Source organism: Paroedura picta, chromosome 4 (genome assembly GCF_049243985.1).
Source record: "Paroedura picta isolate Pp20150507F chromosome 4, Ppicta_v3.0, whole genome shotgun sequence".
NCBI lineage: Eukaryota > Metazoa > Chordata > Lepidosauria > Squamata > Gekkonidae > Paroedura > Paroedura picta.
Genome location: NC_135372.1, coordinates 97,685,721 through 97,703,350, shown reverse-complemented (window position 1 = coordinate 97,703,350; position 17,630 = coordinate 97,685,721). Strand labels below are relative to the sequence as shown.

Sequence of the window (17,630 nt, the reverse complement as noted above, 5' to 3'; positions counted from 1 at the left end):
AGTGCAGCTACACAAACCTTCAAAGCACTTGTATAATATTTTATGAGCTAACTCAGAAGTTCAAGAAAATTACACTCTTTTCATCAAGTAAATGTAAATTCATAATGTGGTCCAAGTAATTATGAATTCCATCAGCATCACTAATCTTACAAAAAGTTAAACTAAGAAATATAGATGTGCACTAGTGCACTAAGAAAAAGGGCGGAACTATTGCAACAAAGCCATTTTACACTAACACAAGGAAAGTTATCCATTTCCCAGTGGCTCCATGCTGTATATGTACATGTACGTGTGTGTGTTTGTGTGAAGTACTGTAAACTCACTTCCATCATATGCATTAATGATCTCCAAGACATCCTATTGCTAACAGCCTTGCTCAGGCATTGTAAACTGAGGGCCAAGGTCCATGCTATACATAAGCTACAATCCACTAGGCCAGATTTTAAGGAACCCTGCTCCCCACTACCAGTCCCTCCAGATGAAGCTTAAAGTAACTTCACTTCTCAGAAGCAGATACCATTACAAATCTGACCCTATACCAAACAGCTGGCACTATGTCAAACTGCATTATGAACAGATCTGAACAAGAGACAATAGTAGACAGTAATGCAGTTTGGACTTCAGGGGTTCTTGCAAGACAAACTATAGATTATCCATTTCATAGTTATAAGGCCCAAATAAAGGCCTGTGGGTGTCTACCTGTCCCTCCTTTGTGCGAGCATGGCGTTCTGTCCATTGGGGAGAGGGTGATGAGAAATTGGAGGAGAGACCTTGGCGGCCGAAAACGAGGTAGAATTGGAGGTGTTGGTGGTCAGGTCAAGTCCCTCTTGTTTGATACTGTCTTCTACAGGCTGAGTAGCAGTCACTTCTTTCCACAACTGCTGAAGGTCTGAGGGACACACAGCTTCACACATGTTGGAGGAGAGAACAGGAGAAAAAAAAACAGAAGGCAGGGAAAAAGAAAATTATTAGGAAAAAAAAGTCCTTCAAAGTCGTATCAGAAACTCCATGAAGGTGTGGTTCCTGAGCCGGGAGAGGGAAGGTGCAGCGTACATTACTCTCTAGCCTACTGGTAGTTCTCTTTACAGTTATTTGCATAATACTATTAATTATGATATTTTTCAGGACTTCACATCTTTCTGAGATATAAAGTAATCAGCCTTGCGTTTAAAAAAAGTCAGTTCCATGGTCCAGTGGGGTGTCCTTAATATACAATGTACACATCTGTTGCTTTCTGGTGTTGGAATACAGTGGATTCCACTTGTTTCCATCCCCTATGTTAGCTCTAAGCTGTGTTCAAATTTACTTATAAGATGTAATCAAAATGCCCACAAGTCAGTTCCAAACTAGGGATGTGCACCAGGAAAAAGATGAGTACTTTTCGGATTTGAGTTTTCCTTATTCAATGAAACTCGAATCAACCAATCACTGATTGGGTACATGGATTCAAGTTTGGCCAATTTGGAAAACTCAAACCAATTTGGCCATTCACCCATCAGATCATGCTGCAGAGAGAAGCCTCTCTAGCTCAAATTGCCCACCCATATTCCAAATCATTTGTCTCACAGGATTACTGGCCTTAAAATGATGAACATGGGCATGAGCAATCTGGGCAATACTTGGTTTCTTCCCTTATGTATTCAAAGTTACTGCAAGACTAGGCCTGGCAGCATGAAGTATGTTCACTAGGGATGGGCATTAAAGGAGTACAAAAAACAAAGCAAAAACCCTGGTATTTTTCATGTTCTGGTATACTGAACTCCCCCACATTGATATTTTCCAACATTCCCAAACACCAATACCAGTATGGTATTCAGATTGCTAAATATTCAGGAATGATATTTTTTTCAGGGGGATGAACTGGGGATGAATTTCAGCTATACACAAAAGCCACCCACCCAAAAATCTTGAAAGTTTTAAGGGATTGATGGATAGTTAAATTTAAAGGGAATTTAAAGGGATTGCTACAAATTTGTTACCTCTAACTCAAAAACAGACTCCCCAGATCTCCAGATATTCCTGGGTTGATTCTCCATGATACCTTACAAGGACCAGTGATTATGAGCCTCAGAGGAGGGTGGTATATAAATGTAATATAAATAATAAAATAAATAAATGATGGTCCTCATAAGGTATAATGGAGCAGGAAAAAATTGAGATGCCCAAATTCAAACACCACACCAGTATAGGGATTTAGGAAAATTAGGGAATACTGATTTTTTTTTTTTTGGGGGGGGTGTCAATATACCTGAACCTGAAAAATACCATTGTTGTTTTTTTGCACAATGTTCACTCAGTATCAGTTCCAGAGTCCACAATGGCTGGTTTTAGTGCCCTCCTATATGAGGAAAGCAGAACGGATGTGTGTGTGTGAGAGAGAGAGATTCGTGTAATGCCACATAGCATATACAATAAAGAAACATGTCCAAGGAATGTTTCCAATCATACATGGATTTTATGCTACCACTCTTCTTTGGGTCTGACTATCTAATGCCTTCCAGGGAATGTGCTATTTCTTATACATTTGACATCTGCAAGCCCATTCCTTCACCCAAAGGATGGGCATCAGCTGAATTTTGGTCAAAATGGTCAAATGAATACAGGTGACAGACAGAGCTATTTTGACTTTCTATCTGAAAACAAAATATCTCCATATCTTATAATACAGAATCAAATGCACCTGGAGAGGTCATTGGTAGCTTGTCAGGAGGGAACTGTATTCAAATGCACCTACTATGAAAACAACAGAGAAGGGAGGAAGAAACCATTCAGCATACTTCACTCACACACACACACACAGAACATGTATTGATCCACTCAAGAAAGCAGATCTCAAATGTTTTAGGATGCACCCATTTCACATGAGGTAAAGTATATTAGCCTCGCTTGCCTCTTTATATAAGGAAGAGCAGCTTTTTGTATCCTGCTTTTTACTACTAAAGGAGTCTCAAAGTGGCTTACAATCAGCTACCCTTCTTCTCCTCATGACACCCTGTGAGGTAGGTGAGGCTTAAGAGTGCTCTGCGAGTACTATGGCTGTCTTGAGGTCACCCAGCTGACTGTATGCAGATGAGTGGGGAATCAAACCCAGTTCTCCAGATTAGAGGCTGCCACTCTTAACCACCACACCAAGCTGGCCCTCTAGCAGACAGAGGCATAAAAGCTCTGGCTACTGCAAAGCGACTCAGTATGCTCACCCTTTCTTTTACACAGAGAAGCATCACCACATGGTAGGTAATTACTATGCTTAAATTTAAACACAGAACGTTAAGCACTAGATCTATTGTGCTAATATGACACAGCTCCCCAACATTCCTTGAACGAGAGTTAGGTCAGATACAATTCTGACCCAATACCGGTTTGTTGATGTCTGTCCAATGCAAACGCATGCCAAATGTTAGGCCCAAAACACACTGCAATCATCCAGCCTTTAAAATTAACAGCCAGCCAACTGATGATGTTAATTGCTGGTCAGAGTAAATGGGTTATGCCCTACAGCAGTTTAAAGAGCAAAAAAGCTTACATGTGTTACCTTGAGGAAGGGTCTGCAGAGGAACGGTGCCTTGTCCTGGCTGTAAACTGACCAGCCCTTGTCGTTGGAGGTTTAACAGGTGCTGTTGCTGCAGCTGCTGCATCTGCAGTAGCTGTTGTTGGAATGCCAGCTGCTTATTCCCTAATGGCTGCTGGAAGACAAAAGGAAAAAATCAAAACACATTATTTTCAGCCCTGTAGCACAGGCCTTCTGAGATTCTCTGGAGTCTTGCATAAGCAGCCCAATCCCAGCTTTAGCCTTGCTTGCAGCCAGCACAGCTCATAGTCCTGATCTCTTGTCCTCAGTGGCCACACAGCATATAACGAAGAGCCTTTGATCTATCAGAGAAACAGAAGGGGGGGGGGAGCAAGTCTGCTTGGCAGAGCACTGAAAATGCGGAATGTCTTTGTCAGATGAGGATATTCACAAAGTCTGTGTGTTCAAGCTGTGCAGAGATACAGAATGCTAGTTTCTCAGCTTTACCTACCCTGACCATGACGTTACCAGAGAAGCTTTTCTGTATCAGAAGTAAATCCAAAACAGTATTCCTGCTCACAACAACATAAAATCATGGATCCAATGGTACCCACAAACAGCTATCCAACTGACTCCCAAAGTTGGTCTATTAATTTCAGTGCGAGAAAAAGTGCATTTCCAACCAATTACCTACAGCATAGTACATAAGAAATTCATGGCAAAGCCAGAAACAGAATTTAGTAACAACATGGAATCTTCATGTTCAGTGGGGACTCAACTGCTAATAATTGACAGGCTAAAGTAAGAAAGCGCTGTTGCCTTCATGTCCTGTCTGTAAGCTTTCAACAGGCATGTGGTTGGCTATTATGGGATATAGGACAAATGGTCCTTATTTTCTAATGATTACAGTTATTCTTTTAGAGAGAGTTTAAAAGGGAATTTTTAAAAAAATCAAAGCTCAAATGTCATAAAAAATTCATAAAAAACAAGAACATATATTGAGTGATTTCCCTAAGAAATTTCGTACCAATTTTGCTGTTTCTTTGCTACTTTAATTGAAGAAATATTTAATTATAAATAACTTTTCTGGAACACAAAACGGAATGCTTTTAATCACTCCTGACCAGAACACAGTTCTGAATGAAGTAATAGAACTAAGGAAAGAACATCCATGATGTTTTTTGAATAACTGTTTTAGTGCTAAAAGAAGAAGAAAAACTGCTGACAAAGTACTTGTGTGTTATTAATTTAATGTAGTACTTAAAATTGAGTTAATGTGAGTGTGGGGGAAGAGTACATAAATATCCCCCCCCCCCCTGTTGTGACATTATGCCTCTTCAAAAAGCTACACTATAAAATACAGGTCTGTTGGGAAGGTTTGGGGGAACTAGAAACCACCTTAAAAGATTTCCACCATAATTCCCCATTGCACTGCAGTTCCCAAAGGAATCAGGAAGGTTCAGGGATGAAACCAGTGCCTCTGTATAAAGCCTATCCAAACTGGTGGCTGCTAACAGTAGCATGAAGTAAACTGGCAGGGACAAAATAGCTTACGATTAATTTTCAAAGAAACAAGAATTAAGTATATTCAAAAGAAAAGCACAAACAGAGCTAATTCTTAACCCAAATCTTAAATCCTTCTTTTCCAGTTTTTTCCAGGCACCATTCTCATTGGCACCTGTGTTTCTGGTGGGACATGTATCGGACCTGTGCTGTTTTCACTGTCTACTGTCAACTTCAACTTTGCCTGCCTGCCATAGTTACATATCACCCCCTATATCCAGGACAGCCACTTCTTACACTTTGGCACCACCCACATAGATCTCATGTCTAACACTGGTTCCAGTACATTATGCCCTATGAAATGCTTCATTAAATGCTTAGAAGTTTGCTTCTAAGAAAACAGCTAATTTGCAAACTATAACAGTCCTTAAACTGTTTGCTAATTTACTGAACTTTTATTTTTCACAGAGTAGTTTAGCAATGGAATGGGCTGCCTAAGGAGGTGGTGAGCTCCCCCTCACAGGCAGTCTTCAAGAGGAGACTGGAAAGATATCAAGGAGGCTTTAAGCCGATCCTGCATAGTGCAGGGGATTGGACTAGATGGCCTGCATGGCCCCTTCCAAATCTGATTCTATGATAGGGAAGGCCAGAAAGTGGACATGGGAAATGTGCAAATGTGTGTGCATACAGCAGAAGTAACATCTAAGCCAGATCAAAGATCCCCTCCCCAGCTTGGTAACAAACTGTCCAGTACCATCCTGATATATGTTGTACAAGCTTGAACATCTCCATGTAGTCAGTCTCTTCCTTCACCACTCCCAATTGGTGTTGTGAGACAAGGGAGATAACCCTGAAACAGCCAGAGTCAGATTGAGCTGATGAGCATGGCAGAGGGGCAACAAAGATGTCAACAAGGAATGAGGGATAACTGGATGTGCTTGCATTTTGCAAAGCTTCAGGGGGAGGGGCAAAAGAGGCAGGGAGCAGAGCCACCACAACATCATCAGCCCTACAAAGGAGGGGGTCAGAGATGGGCAGAGCACAATCCTACTTTCCACTATCAATGGAGTTCTGCTCAAGCAGCCAGCACTACAGCCTGGGTACATCATCAGAATTGGCCAATCCAACTTTGAATCGTGGTAGGCTTAGGTTGTAGAAATGTTTTCATAAAGCTTTATTTTATTTAAACAATTGTCGCCTGCTTGCTGCTGGCCCACAGGCCCAAAGCTCTTCTGTAGGGTCTGATCAGCCCTGAGATAAGGACCCAAGGAATCACAGGTGCAATTCTGCACCTGCCCCTCTTTCTACTAGTTTCTCCTTTTCTGTAGTCAGAATCACTGCAGTTATAGCCACTACTAAAGCGAAGCCTAATTACCTTCAAGGCCATATGCGGTCTGGATCCCGTGTATCTAAGGGACCGCATCTCTGCCTAAGCCCCTCAAAGAGCTTTGTACTCCACCACCTCCAACCGGCTAGTTATCCCTGGCCCCAAGGAAGTCCACCTGACCTCCACCAGATGTCTTTGTCCTAGCCCCCACCTGGTGGAATGAGCTCCCAGAGGAAATCAGGGCCCTAATGGAACTAAAATAATTCTGTAGGGCCTGCAAAAGGGAGTTCCCCTGCCAGGCATTTGATTGAAGTCAGCCCAAATTAATCAACATTGACTGGGCCCCCAAACCATCCTCCCTGAATGGACCTTACACCTGAACTGAGCAACCAAGAGTCTGTTACTTGTTAAAATTTTATCCTCCCTGTTCATTACTGTTATTATTGTTATTATTCATCTGACACATTGAGATAAACATTGAGTTCTTGTTCTTTGTTCCATGTGAACCGCCCTGAGCCTAAGGGGAGGGTGGCACACAAATAAAACAAACAAACAAACAAATATAATTAGAGGGCCGTGCTTCATGAGAAGCAAGAGAAACAACTCAGGATTCTATTTATTTAGGTTTTGCCAACAGTGCTATAATCCTTAAATCACAAGCTTAATTTGTAGACTCTCCCCACCATTACCCCTTTCAACCTATTTTTTCCCTTGCATTGTCACTGTGGGACTGTCAGTGCACACCCAAGCAGAATTATACCCTCCTTGATCCACTGAGTATGCAGTGTGTGCATACTCAGATCAGTGGAATATGCAGAGAAAAATTTGGAGCAGCTCAAGTTTGTAGGCGCCTTGAGAGAAGGGGAAACTGGCAGAATGAACATGGGGCAGGTTCAGAGCCCCCAAGCATTAATCTTGCCTTTGGGCCTAATCTTTGACACATTTGCCTGGTGACTCTTTGGAGAATAGAACAGAATACATCACTGAAAAATATGATGGTATCATTTTGGATTTCGGTAGAATTCCTGCTTAATGAATCACCAGGGACTTTGGCTCAACCAAGGGGCATCACAACTGGGAAAGAGAGATCCCCTACAGACCAGAATGCAGGCAGAACTGTAAATGGAAGGTTAGTCATTCATGTGGAAGCATTTTTATGGATGTAAGAACTGCACTTTGAATAGCCTGCTGGGAAGGGAGGGTGCCCCAGAACCCTCCCTTGTTACAGTCTACATGTAGTGTAGCACAGCCTGATGTCTGCTTTGCCCCCTCCCATTGGAGGCTTTCTTGCAAGCACAGGTTTCTGCCTGTTACATCAGGGTGGTTGAACACTGCCCCATTCACTCAACGTACAGGCTGTAAAACAGAAGGAAATTGGAAAGAGATTAAGTCATTAGAATCCCCAGGGCATGTAGCTTTCATCTCATAACCCAGAAGTCCAGTGTCTTTTCACACTGACTTGTCCAAAGTAATGGTAGGCAACAGCTGCAGTAGCTGCTTTTGGAAACTGGAAGCACAGGAGGAGAAGAGATGGAAACAATAGACAACATCAATTGGTAGGTAACAATAAGATAACATCTGCAGAAGATTGCTTGCACTCAAAAGCTCACGCCTTGAATAAATCTTTGTTGGTCATAAAATTGCTACTGGACTCTGATTCTGTTGTGCTACTTCAGACCAACACAGCTACCCACTTGAATCTATCAGTAGGTGAAAACGGTTTTGGCAGCAAAGCTGTCTCCCTCTCTGAAGTTCCACTAAGAAGGGGCATCATAGTGTGCTGAATATCCTTCTGAGAATCTCAGGCATCCGGGGAAACTGAAGGGTCACTGTTATCTAAAATTATGCAAGTGTGTGGCTCCAGCCTTTGCAACCAGCTCTCTTTGGGAAATGGATCTATTCAGCACATCACATGCAACACTATAGCAGTCACATAATTTCTATGAAACTCCTGTAACGGCTTTAGAATTAAGTACTCTCGTCATACAAATAATTATCCACCAACAGAAAGAAAGCTGGGTGAACAGGTTTGAATACATTATAGCTAGTTAGACAAGTCAATTAGACTTAACAAGTTGACTAGAGACAAGTGAGAAAAGTTCATGGCTGCTCAAACTTACTGCAGCCGACAGCCCACTGTTCAAAGGTTCTGAAGTAAGAGCAGAGTTACAACCTCACTGTCTCACTAAGTATCAATAAATCTGGGGAATCACATCACTATACCAAAATTAAGGGACATTGTTAACTTGCAGTAAACCCAGTGAAACAGAAAACACAGCCTTATTATCCAACAAAAGTACTGAATACAAGTTAAAGTTATGCAAGATAGCATCTAGTTCATGTACCAAAATTATTAATTTGAGGGGTGGGTTTAGTTGAAAATTGAGTCTAGTTTACTTTTAAAGATTTGCAAACCTTCATAGTTTATGGGGTTTAGCAATGAGCACTGCCATCCGATGCACTTCAATCTCTCTTCCAACCTACCTTGAATAAGACACAATCCTGAATTATCTTCCTCTGATCACCAGAAGCTAAAACAATAAAGCTTCCTTCTGATGTTCCCTAGTACCTCTCTCTCACCCTCCCCTGCTGTGCTGTTGCCAGAGTCTGTGGATTTCCCTGGACACTTTCACTTTAGGAGGTCATCTGCTGTGTACTTCCAATATAACCAATGAAGTATGAAGCTTATCTGCCCACAGATAAAAATCTTAAACACAAAGAAAGTAATTACTAAACCTTACTCCACCAGTCACTAGCACCCACTGGGCTTCTGCAATCTTTCACTTTCTCAGAGGCACATATGGAAGGTTTCCTGTTTGGGTGCAATCCCCAAATCCCACCCTTCCTCTTCCTGTTCTTACTCTTTACTCCCTTGATCCCTGGTGATGGGGTTTGAGTTCTTTAATGCATTTTGTCTGCACTCTGTTTACATTAGACGCAGCTGAGCGGGTGCAGCTACTGGGGTAACAGGCTCCGTCACTTTGATTTATGAGCACATCAAGAAGAGTTTCAGTGTGACACTCTGGACTGACAGGAGCACTTCATTAATCTGACGCCTAGGTTACTGGCTGGCCAATCCTTGTATGCTGCCCCCCTCCTAGACATACTGTGCAAGATCAGCTGGTACACTGGGGCAACTGCCAGAGAGAAGACTTCATATGAGAACTCTCATCTCTTTCCTCTGGAAGCACAAATGAACTAGCTGTAGAATAATATTCCAGAGATACTAAATAGAAGTAAGGTATAATTAGAAGTGCAGGAACAGTTCATAATTTGCTAGTGATACAAATAAAAATGTTGTTTGGTTAAAGGAAGGAGTAGTTTACACAACTAGGTTAGAACAGAAGTGTCACTATTAGGATGCTAGCATCTGATTTACAAATCCTGTTTGCCTGCTTGCTCAACCAACTCTTTTGTGATTTTAGTCAAAGCATGTGCCCATTAAAACCACGTCTTTAAGTGCTTATATGTTACTACACTGTGCAACAGGTGCCTTAAATATAGCTGCTTTCTAAAAGTATTAAATTCCTGCACTAAGACTCAAAATATGGGGTGGGCTATCAAACAAGCAAGCAAATACTTGTCCACACACCTGCTCTTTCTCAAAGAGCGACAGATATTCCACATAACAATGCAATGTTTTCCAACAAGCAAACTAATCCACCACATTAATTCTCCAAACCTCTTCCAGAACTCACTGGAAACTCTGTATTTGTGGCCTGACACTGAACCACAAGTAACCACACACTGGCAGGTCAGTTGTTGTCTCTTGCTGCTCAGTTCATCTGAAACCAACCAATAACTTTGAAGTAATTTGTGAACCAGGAAATGGCTGTGGTCAAAGTATAGCTGATGCAACTCAAACATTATATGCTAAAAGATGTCACCCCTCCCCCCTCATATATCAAAGCTACAGTAAATGCTGGCCCCTTGCCACAACCATTCTGAGGGACTGTTTATATGCTAAAGCAACCACTTGGAGGCACCTGTGGAGCAACACTATCCACAATCATGAAAATATCACATAAATCAAATGTAAAACAAAGGTCACACCATTTGAGAAATGCTTACTAATGAACTCTAAAGAAACAAAAACAAAAGAATGACATAACAAAGTCAAATTAATATTTTTTGAACAAAAATTAAATAAAAACTAAAATACCTATAAAAGTTAGTTCCTAGACATTTATACCTGTGCCAAGGGACCAACCCCACACGAGGACAAGCTCACCTCTTTGGCTTGCTGCTTTCCAGCTTGCTGCTGAGTCAGTAGCTGCAGATGAAGCTGCTCCTGTTGCTTCTTGTAGTATTCCTGCAGCTGGGCAAGAAGCAAAGGAGAAGAACACAGACAGCCGATGAGACTTCCTGGTTTGCCAACATTCCAGCACCTGAAGGATGCTTGTGCCTTTACTCCCGCCCAGCCACAGACAGCAACTTCAAAGCACTGGCTGGGGCTGGGAAAAGGGTACTGAGGAAAGGAGTATTCCCTTTTGCCTTGTCCAAAGACCGAGTCTGAGTTGGGGGAGGGGGGTTGTCTCACTGCTATTTAATCTTTCTTCATTCATGAATCTTTTGACATAGCACTGGGCATCAGGGCTAAATTGTAAAGAGCTACAATCCTCAAGCCTGGAAGTAAGCCCCTTGACTACATGATATTTACTTCTGAGTAGTCCTACTTAGGCTTGCTGCCAAGGTACGGTACTGTAAAGCAGGGGTAGTCAACCTGTGGTCCTCCAGATGTTCATGAACTACAATTCCCACAAGCCCCTGCCACCAAATGCTGGCAGGGGCTCATGGGAATTGTAGTCCATGAACATCTGGAGGACCACAGGTTGACTACCCCTGCTGTAAAGTATATACTGACAATATGTAACAGGCTCAAGAAACAACTGAGAATGAGAGAGTCTGTGAAAGAAGATTATACTTATTTATAATTTGATTTGTCTTCATCATTTGAAGGAGGTCGTTAACATGCCCATTTTAATGATGGGAAAACAAAGACTGAGATACTGCCTTGCTCAAGAAGGGCTTCTCCAGGAACAGGCATGTCATGCTATAACCATTGTATCTCTTAGCTCTCAGAAGCTGCAACTGCTAATTCCCTCCTCAGGTTTTTTTAGCACTTTGCATTAATTTGGTGTCCATGGGAATGAAAACTTTTAAATCATTTAGAAATAATAATGCCTGAAACTTTCACAGAAGCAAATTATTGAACTCTGCAAATTGCATTCAACTTTTGTTGTCTCCTTGCACCTGCAGAATCCACACTTAAGCTGCTTCTTAAAACTCCACATTAAATCATCATTTGCAGAACCCTAACAACAGAAGACTTTGTGGGTCACCTTTCCTCTTAGGCAGAGACAGAGAAAAAACATAACTAGTGCAGACCTTTAGCTTTATAGGAGAAGCAGCTGAGGAAGAAACTCCTTCCAAACGACAGAACTCCGAAGGTTCTTGTAGTGGAAGCAAAGAGCCATATGAAATGTTTTTCTAGAGGGTGTGGCAAATACATGTAAACAAATCAAGAGAGACAATCAAAAAGAACATTCCCAGAACTGAGCAAGATGACTCATTAACATCTTGAATTACATGAGAGCCAGGTCGTAACCTCCTCCTGTCTATCTCTAGAGCTATTCAGAGTAAGAGAAACAAGGAATGTGTGCATTTTGGAAGATGGGTTATAGCTGGAGACTAACTGGTTTAGCATGGAATATGCACGGTCTAGTGATAGTCCCTTCCCAGGGTTAAAAGAGGGATTAGAGAGGATCCCTCCCAGTATGTCCACAAAATGCTTGTTATTTGGCAGTGCACTGTATTAAAGTTTAGTGCTCCAACTATATTAATTTTGGTGTATCCAGAAGTGTCTTAGAGCACCTTTGCATTATTTGTGTGCGAATATGGTCAACATTAGCTACAACCTCAAAGAAAATTAAATCAATAGGGTTGGTGGCATCATATTAAATATACAGAAAGGCAAACATTGCTTATGACGGTTGATACAATGACAATAAATGGCACTTTGCAGGCCTTCATCAACAAAATGAGAGTGGTCCTTGCCACTGATAAGCTTACTATCAAAATGGTGACAATGGGGAAAGACAGTGCAGAGTATGGCTATGCTTGGGATGGGGGTAAGGCGCTAAGCAAAAGCTTTAGGAGACAAATGATAACCTTCATTGCAGCTGTGCATAATGAGGCCTGGACAACCACCAGAGAGAAATTCCAGGAGGAAAGTGACTGGCAGGTGAAGGGTGTTTTTTGCAGGAGAGAAGCAACTGCTACATAATATGTTATTTATGCTTTAGAGGCATATGAAGAAGTGTCCTTATTCCACTTCATGCCACTAGGGAACACTGGTTGCTGCCCATGAAAACTGATATTCCACAATTCAGTGGTTCTCCAAGGTGCCACAGCACTTCGTAATTTTCAGCTTCTACCAGAGCATGCATGGTCTTGTACTTTACCTCTTCCATTCCAAAACAGACTTGGGTTATTTTTCCAAAAGGCAATGGTTGTCCATGTAGCTCTCATTGCCACTGTGAAAGCACTAGGGGCATTAGCTGCCATAAGTCAGCATCCACACAGCCGTTTTCTCCAAGCTTTGCTTGCCTCAACCACCCATCAACACCAGGCCCTCACACACCACCCAAAAACTTTTCCAGGCTATTTAGAAAAATTAGTAACTGTTTTATCACTATAGCATATTGACTTTTTAAAGAGCCCCCAAAGCCTTGGAGGGGGGGGGGGTGAGGCTCTTGTCAACACTCACATACAAACACACTTGAACTGCAACCTTTCTCAAAAGGTTATTGAAAGACAGCTAGACAAAGCATGGAAATCCCAGACAGTGGCTGCAGTTTGAATATCAAACAAGAGCAAAACATACATGTGGAAACAACCTTGAAAATGAGAGAGTAATAATTCATGCACAACACAACTGATTTCTATGGAACTGTGAAGAAAATAGTTCTGCTCAATGCCTCACTTATACCATCTGCAAAAAAAACAAAAAACAAAAAAACAGTCCATGCCACCATCTACAGCCCAGAATACTTAAAACTCTGCAAATGTGATTTAAGATCCTTGGATAAAGGAAATTGTTCAAATTGTGGGCACAAACAGGGAAAGACTGATTCAGATTCGTGAAATTTCCATCCTTCTTCCAAAGCATGCAGTGGGGGGGGGGGGGAGAGTCAAGGGATGGTACAGTGTGCTTGGCAATGGAGCACCAAAGCATTGGCAAAAGCTGCTGCATGACTGTCCCAAGTCCTGACTTGGCCCCGTGCCTGGGACTCAACATCATCTCAGTGTAGGGTGAAGGCTGCATGTACCATGCCAGTGGTTCATGTGAGAGGAAGGAGATGGCCAAGGCATGCTGAATAAAGGGGAAGCCCTTTGGAGAAGGAGAAGAGCCATCACAACTTGAAATGAATAACAGGCGAGTCAGGAGATGGCTCGAGGCCAAGTGCCCTCTCAGTAAAACATGTACCCAAACCCAACCCATTCCACAGTCACCTTAGGGAAAACAGATCACAACCAGAAGGGGTGACTGTGGATAGAATGAACAACAACGCATTCCTGGGAAGAGTTAGTGTATCCATAGTCAACTCTGACTGGGGACTCCACACCATTGCCAGTGGTACAAAAGGAAAGGGCTGGCTCAGGAATTGGTGCAACAAAATTAATGAATACAGGGGACTTTATCCCCTGTATGCCATCCGTGTGTTCTGCCCCCCACCCAGGCTCTGGCTTCTGGCTGGCACAGGAGGGATGATAATTGGCAGTGATCTTCAATGACCCCCTGATAGGATCACCTTGTACCAGTGGCCAGCTGTCACCTTGCCAGCCAAGATGGGATTGCAGTGAGTCTGCACTAAATGTCATGATCAGCCTGAAGAACAAGACATTTCCTATGCAATCATGACATAAGTGGAGCTTCACCAGGGGGCCACCTCCTGGACAAACTGGTGTTCGTGTTACTCCTCCTTCTCCAGCTTCTTCCACAGTAGACATGCAGCCTTGATACTGTGAGAGAAGTGCCCAGCCCAGTGTCAGTAGGTCTCCAACAAGTCTCCAATTTCAAGGGTGGCAGTGCCCCATTCTCCCCAGCCCCAGGGCATCCCTCACCACCAGGTGCAACCTGTATGCCAGGAGAATCATATTCCTGAGGGGTGCCTCCCTTGCCACCACCTGTATGTAATGCTGGTATTCATGATCAGGTGGCCATGTTGATGTGATGGTCACCCAATCATTCCCTCAGGTTACTCTGTGTTACTGTAGCCACTGTGTGATCTATATCCCTCCCCTGTGCATGGAGGAAAATCATCTTGTAGGCAAGTGGCAGCAGGCCTCTCCCCTTTGGAATTCCTTTAATTGCTGCCAGTGAGGGTGGGGTAGCCCGAGGGAGTGGTCTGCTATCAGGTTGAGAGTTCAGCTTTTTGCATTGAAGAACTCAGCTTTGACCAGAGTGTCTCACAGAGCACAACACCTGCTCATAGCCCCTGGAAGGGAGGGTGGACCAGGCAGCCACAGAGTGTACCAAGCTGCCAGTGAAAGGCCCTGTGGACAACAGTTGGCCTGCTCATCCCCCACTTCTCCCTGCTGAGTGAGAGTGGGCCTCTTCCACCTCTGACTAGTGGTCAACATTCCTTCCTCTGGTGATGACAAACTGATGTGTTCCCTTTGCATGTGCCTCCGCAGAATGGAGATGGCCAAATGTTTGGCATGGAGGGCTCCAGATCACAACTGGAAGGGGTGGCTCAAGAAAGAAAAATGATATCCAGACACAGGCACAGCACACGTCACTCCACAATGCATGGATCACTCTCCAGGGTACGGAAGTATTTTTTTACAGGGAAACAAAACCATATCCCCACACCCATGGTTGGAGCAGGTGGGAGGCACAGCTGTTTCCTGGCACTGGATTGGGGAGTGCTATATGGGGGGGGGGTGCCAATGGAAGCAGAGGCAGCAGGGAGTTGGGATTGGGAATCTTGGGATGTAGAATAAATAACTGTCATAATCCTCCCTTCCAGGAGCTTAGGTGGCTGAAAACTATTGAGTGGCTGTTGATAACCCTGTGAACATGGACAGAACAGGGGAAGTGGGTGCAGAGATCCCCGATGATGTGCTGGAAGCATCCTCCACTGGGGGGGAGACTGTGCCCTTTGTCCATGACCACTTGTCACAGGGGGAAGTGATGGCATCCTCCTGTGGTCATGACCTTAACCCCTTCCACCCTCTCTAATAGTGCTGAACACCTGATCAAGCAAGCACTCAACCCAACCGCAGCCCAGGTGGATCAGTTGCCAGAGAGGAAAACAGAAAAACAGGCAGGGCAGCAGGCAGACAGGCACACATCAGTGGCCCCCCAGAGGAGAAGCAGGTCAGTTGGGGGAAGGTTTCAACCTAGATGTGGAGACATGCACACTAAAATCACACCAAGTCCCTCCCTGAAAGAGAAGTCACCTGACTTTGGAACAAGTTCCCAATGTTAGGTACGAGGAGGCAGCCTGATCAACACAGATTACCACCCCCTAGGAGAAGCAAGTCAGTAGGGGGGTTTCAAATGGAGAGCAGTGGTCATTAAAGTCAAATCAGTGGGCAGTAAACACAAACACAGATCCCTCCAAAACAACAAACAACCCAATATGTGTGTATGTGGAGGGGGGGGATAAAATGGCAGGAAACTAAGTTGAAACCCTCCCAAAAGCAGCACTCCCCAAAATACCCAAAAATCAATCTCTTGTCTTACCGCAACCCAAGGATTGTGTGTGTGTGTGTGTGTGAGAGAGAGAGAGAGAGAGTGAAATGAAGTGGGAAAGGAAACCATCAAGTAATCAGACAGCTGGAAAATCCCACTATACAAAAATGCTTGCTATTTGAAAGAGGAATTCAATCCTGATTTTTCCATCCTTTGCAGCAAACCAACAAACAAACAAAAACCAAGTTGTAACACAGGAATGCAGGGCAAGGCAAAAACCCCTGGCCACTTGAGTAAGCTAGCTAAACAATCCCCTCACCCTCACCCCATCCTACAGCAAAGCTCTTTCACAAGTACACCCTCTCAGTCCAAATCCACAATGCCAACTTGTCCTACTCTTAGATCTCTGGGTCTGATTGTGATAAATGGAAATTCTGTTATTGGCAGGCAGCAGTGCCCCTCAAGCTTTGGAGGGTCCCTACTTGTGTTTCCATGGCTGGAAAACAGCCCTCCCTACTGCTGCCTAGTATTTTTGTGCCAGAATTTCTGGGGGGGTTTCGTTCTCCAAGCTGTGCCCCAAAACATCGGGAGATTTCTTTGGAGACCATGTGTGCGCCAAACATTACCTCACCCAGGCCCCAATCCAGCCAGAATTCTGCACAAGTTCTGGCTCATTATGCAGTTCGTGTCCATCCCTAGTGCTGAGTAACATTACACAAGGACTTGCAAGAGGATGTCAGTTCTAGTTGCTTATGCTGTCTCCTACCAAATCAAATGATCTACAGATTGATTTTTCCACAGGAGGGGGCCAGAACCACAGGAGAGGTCAGTCCACACTTTTACAAAACTAGGGGGAAAGCTGGCTCCTGAGGAATGCCCCTGGGCATTCTGGGAAAGTCCTTATCAGCTTGTAGTTGACAGTGCTGACAGCAGAAACTTTTCTCTTTATGTCTGCGGAACAGGTTTGGAAAGCCTCTCTGTTTACCCAAAAGCCAATCAAAACTAGGTCTCTGTATGGTATTCTGAGTACATTGGGTCAAGAGGTGAGAGGTGTGATGTTTGGTTTTCTTTTCATGGAGAATGCCAGCTATTCCGGCCTAGGCTGTTTAATTTGCAGTCAAACGTGTTTCTCTATCTGGCTCCAGAGAAGGAAGGACCCCACCCAAGTTAGTGTTTACCCTTTGTTCTTTCCCTGGGGCCAACCTTGACTCCTTATCAGTATGTTTGAAGTAAACAGGTACTGAAGGGTGTGGAGCATGCTGTAAGTTTTCATGTTCTCTCCCCCTCCCTGGAGCAAATGTTTGTCCAAACAGTTGCATTTTGTTTGGAAGTTTTATTACGTTCTCCTTATTACCTTTTCATATTCACCTTCTGCCAAAGAGAAGCTTGAGTTGTGAAAGATCCAAGTCAAACTGCTAAAACACTGTCTTTCTTTCGATCCAAATATGCAATTCCAATTTAGCGAACAAATCAGGGTGGGGTTCATGGTCATGAGATTGAGAATAGTTAGGTACAGAAACAGAGGAAGACATATTTGAGTGTAAAGTCCCTCTGCCCCATTTATCCGTGGCTATCATCAAAAAGGAATT

The 17,630-nt window shown here is 43.4% G+C and overlaps 1 protein-coding gene across 24 annotated transcripts in view; it reads right to left on the bottom strand.

Annotated features, from left to right (window-relative positions):
- Positions 1 to 17,630, bottom strand: part of FOXP4 (forkhead box P4) — a 155,012-nt gene that overhangs the window by 43,402 nt on the left and 93,980 nt on the right. For 10 of the 24 annotated variants that reach the window (XM_077334468.1, XM_077334466.1, XM_077334477.1 and 7 more), the window contains 4 exons: positions 11,727 to 11,828; positions 10,570 to 10,656; positions 3,524 to 3,683; positions 700 to 904 (listed from right to left, as the gene is read on the bottom strand). In XM_077334468.1, the coding sequence (XP_077190583.1) occupies positions 700 to 904; positions 3,524 to 3,683; positions 10,570 to 10,656; positions 11,727 to 11,828 (554 nt within the window). The remainder of the gene's footprint in view (positions 1 to 699; positions 905 to 3,523; positions 3,684 to 10,569; positions 10,657 to 11,726; positions 11,829 to 17,630) is intronic. The other 14 variants (XM_077334476.1, XM_077334478.1, XM_077334479.1 and 11 more) reach the window with 9 other exon arrangements.